We start from the raw sequence: 14,543 nt of genomic DNA, 5'->3' as shown, positions 1-14,543 counted from the left end.
AAAATATTATCATTGACGATAGAAAGATCGTCCAAAACTTTGATGAAGGGCCTTACTGAGATGGAAACAGAACTCTCACGTCTGGAACCAAGTTTAACAAGCTTAAGAACCTCTTGAAGGGTATGATCATTGACCATCTCTCTTTCCCAATCACTTGCAAAAAAGGCCCCTTCCCCAACAAATACAGCATCCTCTACGGAAGCAACAGCAATGTCGTCTGTGTCAACAGAGAGTTCAGAACCATGAAAAGTACGCCAGTCCAAGGATAATCTAGAGAGGCAATCCGCCTGAACATTTTTCCAGCCCTGAATGTACTCCACAGAATACTGAAATTCCTGAAGCCTTGCAGCTAATTTCATGAGTCTTGCTGAACCCTTACAAGCTCCACCCGGGGAAAGAACTTTAATCAGAGGCTTATGGTCTGTTTTAAAAACAAATTTCATCTCCCAAAGATACGTCCTGAAGTACTCAACTGCCCAGGAAGTGGCTAACGCCTCCCTCTCAATGACCGAATAGTTTTTCTCAGAATAAGTCAAAGTCCTTGAGGGGAAAAGCAACAGTAAACTCTGACCCACCCTTTATTTGTGAGAGCATAGCCCCCAGACCAGTAGCGCTTGCGTCTACAGTAACAATAGATTTGTTATGAACGTCAAAAGGTGACAAGACATTGGCATTGCAAATTTCTTCTTTGATTGTATCAAAACACTCCTCATGTTGGATACTCCAAACAAAACTGACACCCCGCTTCAGTAATGACCTTAAACAAGCAGTTTTAACCGAAAAATTCTTAACAAATTTCGAGTAATACTCGATAAGTCTAATAAAGGAACGCAACTGGTCCTTATCTTTGGTTCGAGTAGCAGAGCGAATGGCCTGGCACAGATCTTTTTTTGGTTTAATACCCAAAGGAGTGATGGTATAGCCCAAGTAATCAACCTGGTCCACGGAGAACAAGCACTTGTTTAGAAAAATTCTAAGAGTTGAATTATGTTGTTCCACAGACTGACCAAAAATCAAAATGTCATCCTGGAAATAAACAACGTTTTTTACACCCTCAAATATGCCAGAGACCATTCTTTGAAACACGCTTGCTGCCGAATTGAGGCCAAAAGGAAGCCTATTGAATTGAAAAGTACCCCAAGGCCGTCAAATTCTTAGAGTCTTCATGCAGATCAATCTGGTGGTAGGCACTTCGGAGATCGAGCTTAGAAAAAAACGTTGCTCCTTTCAGTGTAGTCACTAGCTCTGCAATGTTAGGCAAAGGAAAAGTGTCTGCCACCACGCACTGATTTAAAGACCTAAGGTCCACACAGAAGCGGAGTTTGCCCTCCGATTTCTTTGAGAGCGACAATCGGAGAAATCCAAGGAGAAGCTTCCTCGGGTTCAATTACACCAGTTGTTAACATTTCATCAATGAGCTGTTTGACCTCGTCCCTGACCACAATCGGGATTCGCCTAACCTTGTGTTGGACAGGAATAGAGTTTTTCTTTAAAATAATTTTGTGTGAAAAACCTTTTAGGCGACCCAAACTCTCACCAAACACATTAGCAGCATTAGATAAAATTGAACTTAACTCCATGTCTTCAACAATCATCACCTGAGGGTCAGCACGGGGGTTAACAATGATACTAAGATCGTGAACCCAACCAAGAATAGCAGGACCAACCACAGAAACATACACTTTCCCTTGAATTTCCCTCATTGAAAATTTGATATTTGCTTCAAAATATCCAAGAATGTCCAAAGGTTCCCCTTGGAAACCCCCAGGAGAAATATCATTAGGCAAAAGTGGCCCTGTGCCCCACACTTCTATGTACAGATCATTTGGAATAATGGTGTATCGCGAACCAGAGTCCACCATTAATTGAACAATTTTGTCATTTATATCAAATAAAGCTCTGGGTCTATTCTTCCTTTTAAGTTCATCATCATGAGAACATGTATCTAAGCCCACCACTAATATTTTGTCATTTTCGTTAGACCCAGAACTAATATCTTCCACACATGTCACAGAGGAACGACCTTTGCTTTTGCAAACTCTGGCATAGTGACCTACTTTCCCACACTTTAGACACTCCTGCTTGGCAGCAAAACATAATTTTGAGTCAGAAGTGTGACCAACACTGCCACACCTATTACACTGTTTAGGAGCATATGCAGTGCCTGGATTATGGGACTTTACAGAAACAACTTTTTTATTAAAAAACTTTGTTCTTGACTGCGGCAACTTCATTCTGGTCTTCATCCGTCGAGTCACGTAAAGACACTTTACTGACATCATTAGAAACAACCCTTTTTTTAAGTTATTCATGCAACTTTCAGATTGCTCGACAATCTTTGCTAGATCAATAGCTGTTTGTAAGTTTGGGTTTTTCGCTGCCCATAAACGCTCTTCGATTTTTTTGTTGTTGCACTGGACTATGAGTTGATCTCTAATCAACTCATCAGTCATGGACCCAAACTTGCACTTGACTGACATTTCAAGAAGTCTCGACACAAAATCATCAATCGACTCACCAACCCTTTGGCTCTTGGTATAAAACTTAAATCTATTCATAACCAAGTTTTCCTCTTTCGCATATCTAATCTCTAATCGAGAAACAGCTTCCTTGTATTCGTCTAGAGGAGCTTGTGCGCCAGCTTGGAGAACCTGTTGTAAAAATTTAAAAACACGTTGGCCTTCCTTCCCCAATGAGCTCAGAAGAAGTGCTTTTTTCCGCTTAGAAGAATATTCCTGTGCATCCAATGCATCTAGATAATTTTCGAACATTGGAAACCAGTCTTCCCAAGATATACTGGGTTGACCAGGATTAGGAAGGAAGCTAGGAGGAAGTACCACGGAACAGTTCTGAGCCGAAGTTAGCTCTAAAGCGGAGCGGAATGACGTCACAACAGTATTTTACTGGTGGTAGGCCTCCAGTCATTTTTTGCACTGTCAGTTTAGTGGTGGTAAAAAATGTGGTTCAGTTCACTAGTGGCATTTAACTTTCTGTCCCTGGATAATTGTTGTACCATATACCAGGGACGTATAGATAAGTAAAATATGCCTATTAATGTAGCCAATTTCAACATGTTTTAGGGGCCAGGGTACATAAACTGGTACCTGTTTAGCATAGTTCCAGTACACAGATTAACAAAACCAGCAGCATTAGTCCAAAAAACTGTGGGAGATCATGCAAAAAGAGGCATTTTTCTACACAAGTCAATCAGTTACTAACAACAAAATGATGCCTGCATTAAAAAGCTCAAATGACATGAAGATCGTAGTAGAGTCATTGTGTTTTAATACATTTTATGAAATATGAGCAGCAAGCTGAATTTTGCTTCTAAATGGTTTAGATCAAATATTTGGTGTGTATTCAAATTGCTAAAAATGGACAACATGTGCATCTCCTGGTATGGTGTGAGGATGCTGAATAACCAATGGCGGTATACTTCCACTACGTTGGTGCAGTTTGCTGAGCTTTTCCCACTCCGCACTTCGGGTGGAATGCCGAATTCGACAAAACTCTGCCCACCGTGGCGTAGCGGAGTTTACCGGTGCCCAGTTTGCCCACCTCAAGCTTCTGGTCTTCCCAGCAGGTATCCTCCTCGTCCTCGTCCGCGGCACTCAGGACTTGTATAATAACGGAGAATAAGGCTATCAGCTGAAGGGATTATCCTCCCAGCCCAGAAAGGAGGCGGTGACAGCAGCTTTGGCGTGCGGATTCCCGATGATGTGTACATGAAGCGTGTAGTTCTGCTCTGCAAATTGTTCAGTGCTGAGTGGGGTGGGTCAGGCTGGGGTGAACTGGAGTGTGTAGTCCTGAAATTGAAAACCTCTTGCATGCGGAGGAGACATCGGCCTTCACTGCAGCAGGCTCCCAGAAGTGGATTCAGAGACCTCGCTGGCTTTCAATCAGTCCACCCGTATCTTCAGCTTGGCCACCTTCCTGAGAATGCATGTTTCATGATGGTGGTCACTTCACTTGGAGCCTCGTGGGACAGACATCACAGCTGTGAAGACATGAATATCTCCAGGGTGGTTCAAGTGTAGATTCCAGTGAGTTTTTTCTTATTAATTAATGCTGGTTCTGACTCTGAGAGTGTCCCTCAAGTACCATGTACTGCGCTGCCTGGCTACGATTTGAGTGGGTACACAAAAGCCTGTATAACTGGCACAAATGCCGCAGTTGGAAGCAACTGGCTAGTATTACAGTGCTTAGTGAAAGCAAGGTAGATGGACAAATACAAAGTGCATAGTAATGAGCAAAATCTGTTTTATTTTGTATTACCTCGGTACATTCAGCAGCTAAGGTGGGCGGGACAAATGGAGCTGGGACGCGAGCCCATCCAAATGTCCAAATACTTTCACTTGCTAGTACAGACGGGTCTTTGCAAAACTAAAGTACCATAATACAAAGGAACTGGGCGGAATTTCACAGAGTTTTTAGATTACTCAGTGGAATTCCGCAGAGTAGAACTTCGTGAGCTCCGTCCACCCTTAATGCTGAACTACCATGGTTCTGACTGTTTCGTGATGGGGAGAGCCCCTGCATAATATACAGTTGTGTTCCTCTGCCAGTAGTGCCTGACTGCGAGTATCTGGTACCCTAGTTTTTTTTTTATTTGGCCCTGGAGTGTGTACATGAAGTCTTTGGCTTGGCCCTTGACAGGAGTGAACTTCTGGACCTGTCCTGGACCAGGAGAGGTGCAGGAAAAGTACCATCATTTGGCTGACAGTGGTCTACCATTCTTATCAGAGGATTAGCATGTAGAGTGGTTGTGGCAGTCTACTGTGTTTTGTGAATCAGTAGTTGTGACTAGACCTGTTTATCTGTGTTACCGGAGTGAAGGATAACAGGTCCACTCTTGTTTAGTTCTGCTTCTAGGTGCTAACCCAGATCCTAATGCTAGCATCTCTTGTGAATGCTATGCGTGTTACTATGCTTATGTATCCTGTGATGTACATGCATTGTGTGTGTGAGTGAAAGTACTGTTCCATTTTGGAAGCCGGTGACCTGTTCCTGTGCAGACTTTGGAGGTGATATTGCTTTCTCATACTGCAGTCTCTGTTGTTCAGAATTAGAATGGTCCTTTAGATGAGGCTAGGCTTTTGTTTCTCTCCTGATCAGTGTTTAGTGTGACTGTTGAGGGCCTGATGCAGGAAGATCACATATTGTGGTTCTGTTGAGGGGACTCCAGCCTGGATACTACCCATCTCTGAGAAACATCACTGGTTTTCAAAATACCTCACAGTATTTGGTCAGGCAAGCTGATCAGCTTCTCCCACTTCTGCCACTCCTGGTAAAACGACAACCCATTATAAAATGTAAAGGTTACTAGAGGATGATTGGATGTTTGCATGAGAACACAATATGGGTGGCATAGGCAAAGAAAGAACTTCAAACCCCAACAAGTGAATTACAATGCTAGGCAAATATAGAGAAGGGCGTACAGAAGAACGAAGACAGAAGAACACCGTGGAACCCCAGAAGAAGATGGAAAAGAAGATACTTGGCATGGAACCAATAAACAGAGAATGATCATTCAACATGATGTAAAGCCAGAGTCACTGAGGTTTTTAGCTACTTACTTATGTCCCAGGTGTACCATGACGTCTGGAGCACAGGAAGAAGTCCCAGTAGTGCAGATGAAGGGATGATAAGAAAGAGCCATTTCCATCGTGCTCTCCTCATTGTTTGTTTGTTGGAACTGAATGATGATGGGTAAAATACTTTTCTGAAAATGTGGATTGAAAAAAGACAATAAGAATTAAAAAATATATTATCTCTTTAATGTTAGTCTTTATAATACATTTCTCTAGATCTTTTGAGGGTCAGAGTTATATCATGCGCTTATGACATTAGGATACTGGTTAAGTAAACCTGGCATGGACATAGGGTTGCCACTTAGCTCCATGTTGCTACCTAGCGCCATGTCATCAGGCTACCTTGTTGCCAGTGTAGGGCTTTTCCATTGCAAATCATTGTTTTCAAACCTATGACTACAATAATAAACTAATTCATTCCTAAGTTATGCTGATGAGGACCTTATCCTGGTCAGACTGCAAGAGAGCCATTAAAAGAACAACATCACCTCATGCCTCATCTCCATTCAAGGTTGGATAAGATTAAGTAATGTTTACCTTACCAGATCTAAAACTGATGTCCTAATCTTTGGTAACATGGACCGAAGTCACCTCCCGTTCAAATTGCCAGACTCACTGGAAGAACCCACGTTTCCGGCACAACGCAAGAAGCTGGAGTATAGTCTCTGATCACAAAATGCCTTTTAATTCCCAAGTGATTAAAATGAAAAGGAGCGCACACTTCCACTTCAATGTACTCAGCAAAGTGGTTCCATTGATAAGCTTCCATCACAAGGTAGACCTTATCTCTGCACTGGTATTCCTGGATTCACCAATATACTAGTATTTATGTTGGTCTTCACCGAAAGGATCTGCCACATGTCCTATTAGTCCAGACTAGTAGTATGTCTTAAAAAAAGTCAGAGCGCATTACCCCACCCTTTGCAATCCTTTTCGGCTTCACAGGAAACAAAAGGTAACCTATGAGTTGCATTGTGCCAGGCAATAGAGTATAGCGACCCCAGAGCCCAAAATATTTGAGTTCATTCTTCTCAAGCTACAAGTGTATACGCCTGCTTAAATTTTCACTGTACAACAGGATTACCAAGGCACCTTTCATCAAATATACCTGGAAGGAAAATGCTGAGCATTTGTGGAGCATTGTCATGCAACAGTCTATTCACTAAATTCAGCCTTCAGAAGGACTAATTCAAATTTGGGAAGAAACTGGAATTGATTCTTTACTGAGACCATTAGGATGTACTCTAAGGCCTATCTGAATCCTCGGTCAAAGGCCTTAATCTCATTTGCACCTTTTTCCCTTCCCTTGCTTATTCCGGCTTCTTGAATCCTATTTTGATTGTAAGGACTTTTCTTCTTCTTTCATCCTTTCTGGTTCTGGGATGTCCTGCAGGACTGTGAATCGAACACAACCCTTACTGCGTGTCTGATCTTGGCTGTGGTTCCTTGCATATCTCCTTTCTCTCCTTTACCTCTTAACTCCCACCTCAGCAGTTTGAAGAATCTCTGTGACATACACTGCTTTATAAATCACCTTTAAATACATCGAAATCGAACTCAAGGGGTTGAATTACATAGATTGAAGGGGAACAGTGCATAACACTATACTGAGGCTGGTAATATTGACCTACAATAAAATTGCATTCACTCTATCGACCTACTTCTGTATTGTAATATGATTAGTTAAGTATAAGAAGAATTATCAAAAATAAATATAAACGTTTCTTACAACGTTGTGATCGGTATAGATACACACATATGGTATATCTACAGAATCCCTAACTTCACTTAAACCTGCTCCGTGCGATACATATAAGTAGGAATACAAAGAGTAAATATGCACTTGTCTAATAATATATGGTAGGTTGATGCAGTGGATGTGATAATATTACAAAATAAGATATTGCTTGCGATATACTGCCCCCCAAATATAGGTACTGCTTAGCTGTTCATTCGTGCCGATGCAAGCCAATGCTGGCTTTCACACTGATGAAAAGGTGACATTTGGCCAGTACGAAATACATGTTTTAGGTCGAGCCTATAGCAGCGCATGCGCTACTAAAGGAAATCGACCTGTTGGAATCGCTTCAGCTTCAGGAGAAGCTCGTGCTTTTGGGGCTCACACGCCATTGTCCATTGCGTCTGGCTTTAGCACGCAATTGGCCAAAGGCGTGTGGATGTCCCAGCTTTTAGGAAACTGTTAACTCCCAGAGCGATTTACTCTCGGGAGCCATCAGCAGCGCCAGGGGCCATATGGTTTTAATTAGCGTGGCCGAGCTTGTTGTCTCCCAAGCAGTCTCTCTCCCCCTCTACAGCAAAAAAACATCAAACAGGACACAGATTTGTTTTTTAAAATTATTTTTTCTACATTATTGAAAGACAGGAAAATTCCCTGTCTGTGCGTAGGTGAATGCAGTCTGTAGAGTTCTGGTCATGACCGTAGCTGTGCTTGCTTCTCTCTTATTAACTTTGGACGTTAGATGTGACGAATCCAGGGACTTTCTTCTTTAGTTTGTCATTATTTATGTCCTGCTTGAACTAATGCAAGTGCTCCGCAGGGAAATAACACATTGCACTTCGGTAAGGGCATTCCGGCCTTTTTTAGGTTTTGCCTATTATCATTTGCTTGCGAATGTAATAGGCAAAAATTCAAGGGCTCGATCGACTCGTCAAACCACTGCGGTTTTCTCACAGTGCATGTGAGTCACCTGACCACAAAAGCGGGTCACATGACCACACAAGCACGTGCATCTCCCTAATCCGCCTGCCACCGCTCGCATTCCCGCCCCCCCACCAGGCTCTCCCGCCCCCATCCGGCTTCCCTCCGGCCATTTGCCAGCATACACTCTCCAAGCGCATCGCGCACGGCCATCTGTTCCCCAGCTCCAGCACCTCCCCTCTCTCTCCCGGCACACAGCCTTACTTGAAGGGGCTTCGGTTACTCCCCTGCTTCGTACCATCCCCTCTGTCTCCAAATGCACCTCTTTCACCAACTCCCTCCTCCCATCCCACCCCTTCAAACCACCTCACCCTCCTCTAATTCCATTACCCGACTGGCCTCTGTCACCGCTCCCCCTCCCCCTTCCCCTCCCCCTTGCCTTCTCTCTCTTTGTTCTCTAATCACTCTCCCTTAACCACTCCCTTCTTTCATCCATCCTTCTTGCCTCTCGCCCCCTCCCCCCCGCCAGCCTCCTTCCGCCGCCCTCCCCCCTCCTCGGGGACGCCTTGCTCTTGGAATCACAGTTTCAAAGACACATCCGTGAATTTTAGCTCCGAACCCGGTGGTGGAAAAACATAATCCAGGGTGGAGTCTGCATGCTGATACATACACCTAGTTTCAAATACGTAATAATAAATCATTCCCAAAACCAAAACTTACAACTTTTCACGCGAACAACTTGCAATATTTTAAAAATAACACTCGATGGGAGGACAGTGCACAGCACGTTGTGTAGTAACAGCGCGTGCTGTAAGCATTCGGCAGCATAAACTCTTTACCTCTCTGGTCCTCATTACTGCTATGACCAATGAGACCAGCAGTAACAAAGACTGCGCCAGGGGTGCCAAAAGGACAAGCTGGGGAGCAGTCGCCATCTCTCATCCACAACCCTCAAGCATGCACAGCGTGTATGCGACTCGAGAGAATCACGGTTCTGCTGTCTGTACTTTTTTTTATCAGGTTCCCGCCTGCTACGTCAATAAAACCAATGCCTTTGATTGATATCATAAATTATAGCAGCTGCAGTTCCCCTGCATTGACGACTCATGAAAACGGGCACCAGCAGTAATGTTACTTTGCAGCTGCAATTTCGATGTTATTTTTGAATGATTAATGTTCAGCCACTGCGGGTTGACTTCCCGCATTCTGCTGCCTATCGTCAGCGTCTACGTTGTCAGCGAGTCCTTTCTTGCACACAGAAAGAAACAATATACTTAAGTCATGCGACTTAAACATGCATTTTTTTTTTTTTTAACTAACACTATGTGCTAAAAATCAGACTGAAATCTGAACACAGGGGTTTATTCTATTTTGAAAAAACGTTCAATAGCAACAAATAAAACAAGCTCTGGCGTTGCCAATAGGTTTCGCATTTGGAAAGTTGGAGCTATTGGTTTTGTAAATGACATTTTATAATTATATATTGTTATTGACAGTGCCAATAACGATATATAAATATAAAATGTCATTTACAAAACCAATAGCTCCAACTTTCCAAATGCGAAACCTATTGGCAACGCCAGTGCTTGTTTTCTCTTTTGGCAAATACCTTCCCCTATCACTTGGAGCTTTGATATACTGTTACAGTACTGCATGCTAATAGTGACCCTATCATAGAGTACGATGTAAAAGCGCACAGTATTTTTTATTTAAGAAATGGAGAAAGCTTTGGCGACGGGAAGACTATATAATTAAAAACAAATTAGAAAAAGAAAAGTTGTGCTTGCCGTTTTTTATCTGTATTCGTTAGATGTGCAAAAAGGAATGGCCGTCTTTAACTCCGAATGATGATTCAGGTGCTCCTCTGGGTCACCATTTGCAAAGCTTTCTCTTCATGTAGCCAGAGTAACCCTTGCAGCCAGAGCAATGTTGGGTCACGCTTGAAAACATTTTAAGAGAAGAGAGGAGAAATGAACGTCCTCTGTGACTCCTTAAAATATTAGATAACTGGCACCACGTAACCTAAAAAGAGCATTTGATTAAAATTGTTTGCGACAACAAAGCCCAGGCCTGCAATTTACTTGTACAATTATTGTTCAAAGCTACAACTTATAGGCCTACAGTTATCTCATTATTAAATCAAAACAAAGAGCACGCTGTATGATAAACTATAATGGGAGTTTTACTAGTTTGAAAGTCTATGACGTAAGCGGGGTGTAAGTACATGACGTCCTGCTTGCGCAGCAAGCAAAATATATATAATATGAGGCTAATCTTACACGTCCTTCTTCAGGAAGCAACGTATGAGGTGCAGCACAACACTAGTAAGATAACCGCTATTACTGTATTATTTATCACCCCTGGATTTTATCCGATTTTTTCAAATTTGGGCGCAGCCAGCACTGCTGTATTAATGGAAGTGTTAAAGAGGATAACAGTAACACACCTCACTTGTCAATCAATCAGTGTTCGGAGTTCCACAGTATGGCTAAACGAGAGCCGTCGCTCCCGAAACAACTGGGAGATGGCAGTGTGCAGCCACGGGAATGGGAGGAGGGGTGATAAATCATGTATCCAATTAGGTTACATGGAGAGCACAAGAGGAAGCAGTTTCAACAGATGAGATAGAGAGGAAAGAGAATCCCCCACTTTAATATGTTAAGGACTCTTGACTGCAGTGAGGACAGAAGCAGAAATTACTTGAAGAGTCGAGAGAAAAAGCGGCAAATTCAGAGGATTTTCCTTTAGCAGGACACGCATAGAGTGAGATAATGGCATAGACCAGCACTTAAGAAGAAGCATTATTTGCTGTAGGTTTGAGCGTTCTTGTAGAACGTCATATGAGACAAGCCTATGGGCTCTGCTGCAAAAGGAAGCTGATTTGTGAAGACTGTATGTGGAACATTTTACCTGGAGTCAAATGTGAGGCTATTACAAACAACACAAGGGAAGCATAGGTATTAGAATCTCGCATTTAAGAAAAGAGAACTATAATAAAAAAAAACAAGCATTGGCATAGCCAATAGGCCTCGCTTTTAGGACCTTATAAGTATTTAGGTATGCAGCACAATATCCTTAGTGCAACAACACCAACTGTTGCATGGCTAAATACTTATAATTTCCCAAAAAACGAGGCCTTTTGGCTATGCCAATGCTTGTCTATTTAGTCATCAGTGCAAATGACATGCATGCACTCATGCAACCCCCATGAATGCAAAACTGTCTAACCCTGTTAGGATTCCGGCCCTAGTTAAGATCTCTTTAGGAATTTCTATTCTACTGGAATACAAATAAATAGAGATTGATGTCATATCTATGTGAACATTTCTGATACAACATGGGACCATTGAGATCTATCATTGCCTCAAACATTTGGATGGACCAGTCTGCAAAACCCTTTTAAGCACAATCATGGACATCAGTTAGGAGTAGCTATCTCTGACGTGCCCTTTATTATAGCTGGAAATGCCCTTGCTATCCCTGAACTAAGGTGTATGTGTGCATACACACACACACATACACACACGCATACACACCCACACACACACACACACGCACACACACGCACACACACACACACACATATGCACACACACATATATATATATTGTGCACCCTGGTCATGATATTGTGGAGAGCCCAAATATGCAAATGCCTTGGCACGAGCTGAGCTTTCTTCAGTTACAGAAAGTTTTCTTGAACTTTCTGTTTGGTGTTGGTCAGGCACACACCACCAATATTCTTTATTTAAGTTAAAGGGCTGCTGTGGGTACCACTCTACCACTCAAAGGTTTTGTTAACACTTAAAACAGAGGTGTATCATCAGGGCTACAGCCAAAAGTCCTACTGGTCTGCTTTTATGTCATTGCGTTTTCCTTTAAAGGTGTTGTTTAGATAAGAGTTGGCTTTGACTGCTGCCTCTTAACCTGCAGGGTTAATTATACGCTGCACCTTTAGAATGAAATAGGTTGGATTCACTCCTGTAATTCAATCATAATTTTCAGCAGAGTTTATCCCGACTGTCTTGCCTGAATGCTGGTAAGTTAAGTTTTGGTTAACTAATTCAATAAAAGCAGATGTAATTCAACATATTCAGTCTGACTTCCTTTCCATGAGATACTATTTTCTTTTCTGTGGTTTTCTATCAACTCAAGGCTGGTCCATCATCTCTTCTGATGAAAAGAATCAGCAAACCGAGAAGCTTTGTAACTCTAAACTCTGTGTGTGACCTTTCAAAGCCTGGATATGTTTTTAGGCTTTTCTTTGCTGAAATTCGAGATGAATTACAACCATCTCTTGGCAAGAATTGCTCCATACAAACGACCCACTGGAAAGAAAATATGTTCCCTGCATGAGAAACCCAGGCAACCAAAGAAGTAGAGTTATTGTTTGGACCCCCTCAACTGTGAAATATCTGCTTCACTGAAACACTTCTCAAGCAGGTTTCCAGCCAATAAAAAATACCCACATTGCACAGTTCGGTTTCTCACATCCACATTTAGCATTAAAAGGCATGCCCCGTGTCAATCTGCCCCATAATCTGTTCACACTGCTCCCACGCCTGTGACCTGAGTAACGTCAACAATGGGCAGCCTTTGGAGGCATGCATGAATTAGGTTGGTGCTCCTGGGTGGTTTATTTAAAGGTGAATGTCATCGTTTTGATAATCCAGGGAAAGAAAAAAGGTAGAACACTGTTAAGTATTCACTACACCGTTCTATTAGTTAGAATTATTTATGGATGATGAGCACGGAAGGACACGTCCAGTAGCAAAGGTGTCCAACCTTCAACTGCCTAACTACTGTTATGACAACTTGAAAACAAACATTCCAGGAATGCTTGCTAATCAAGCAATCCTGGTAATTTAGCAACATAACACCTCCCCCTTTCTAGCAGGAAAACAATGAAAAGAAATAATTAGGAACTATATAAAATAACTAAGAATAAAGAAAATACAAAAAAATATGGAAAACCGGGCACCATAATACAACACAGTCCTTTAAATGGGAATATTGTGCATTATTAACAACTAAGGGCACGATGTAGGTGGCCCAAATACCGGTCGGTAAGGGTGAAATTCGGAAAATTTCACTGTTACCGACCGGTATTTAGGCATTCGTGATGTAGGGAAGGATTCAGTATTAAGGAATCAGTAAATACTGATTCCTTAATACCGATTCCTAATTGGCCTTGCATTTAAGGAATCGGTAATACTGATTCCTTAAATGCAATGTAGGAAGCACTTTTAAGAGTGCTTTTGGGCCTTAGGAATTCGTTAATTACCACCAACTTCAAGTTGGTGGTAATTACTGAATTCCTTTAAAAAAGCTAATGTTTGCTTTTTTTAAAGTGCCATGTGTCACACATCCGTGCCCTTAGGGCTTGCCTGTGTGCCACATATGCACACATGCACATTTCAGGGGTGCAAGATGGTGTCCTTTGGACACCCTGACACCCTTGAAATACCTCCCGTTATTACTGATTCTGTAATACCGAATGTCTTCCTATGGGCCTACAAGCCCATAGGAAGGAATGGGTAGGTATTCCTTATTACCGAATCGGTATTACCGAATCGGTAATAAGGAATATTAATGATTGTATTTTGTACCAAATATTTACCTACATCACAAACACTGAATTCTTAATACCGAATCATTAAAATTCGTTATTAAGAATTCGGTATTTGGCAATTACCTACATATGGCTCATAGTCCTTCATTTTGTGAAGAAATCACCCCCTCACTTCCATCAGTGGTACAATCATTTTGAGAAGAAATCATTTTTCTGAATCACATTCCTCCATCGACCAATTCCAGTTAGTCTCACACTTTTCTTCATCATTCCTTCCTAACTTCCTCCCTTCAGCTACCCTCTTAAGTCTTATGGCATTTTGTAAAACCTCTGTGACTTCCTCAGCATCGAAAAAACAATTCTCACCTTTACCAATCAAACCTGTTTTTTTAATCCGCACTAAATAACTCACTTCAACTTTGCTGGGCTTTACACCATGTTTCGTATCATATAATTGTTTGCTTTTGTCATGAACTTGTTTCAACCTACTTCTTACTTCCTCCTTTGACCAAGATTCAACTCCAGACTGACATAACCACAAAGGATTAAACTTAGATTGCGGTTTCGCACCACGCATTATAATAAAAGGCAGGACCCCCGTGGCATCAGTGCTGGTAATGCGTTACGTCAACACCATTTTACCCACTTGCGTGACCCAATCTTCACCACCATTTGGCATCCAATTGTATGATACCTTTTAATACACGATTGAATCTCTCCAC

At 42.1% G+C, this 14,543-nt stretch overlaps 1 protein-coding gene across 1 annotated transcript in view; it reads right to left on the bottom strand.

The window, feature by feature from the left end:
- Positions 1–5,724, bottom strand: part of LOC147662785 (carbohydrate sulfotransferase 9-like) — a 60,596-nt gene extending 54,872 nt beyond the window's left edge. Inside the window, exon 1 of the mRNA XM_086950903.1 lies at positions 5,577–5,724. Within this exon, the coding sequence (XP_086807029.1) occupies positions 5,577–5,679 (103 nt within the window). The 5' untranslated portion in view covers positions 5,680–5,724. The remainder of the gene's footprint in view (positions 1–5,576) is intronic.
- Positions 5,725–14,543: the final 8,819 nt, after the last annotated feature.

Source organism: Lissotriton vulgaris, unplaced genomic scaffold, assembly GCF_964263255.1.
Source record: "Lissotriton vulgaris unplaced genomic scaffold, aLisVul1.2 SCAFFOLD_1377, whole genome shotgun sequence".
Lineage (NCBI taxonomy): Eukaryota > Metazoa > Chordata > Amphibia > Caudata > Salamandridae > Lissotriton > Lissotriton vulgaris.
Note: the sequence above shows the minus strand (reverse complement) of the source record. Positions and strands in the feature narration are given on the sequence as shown.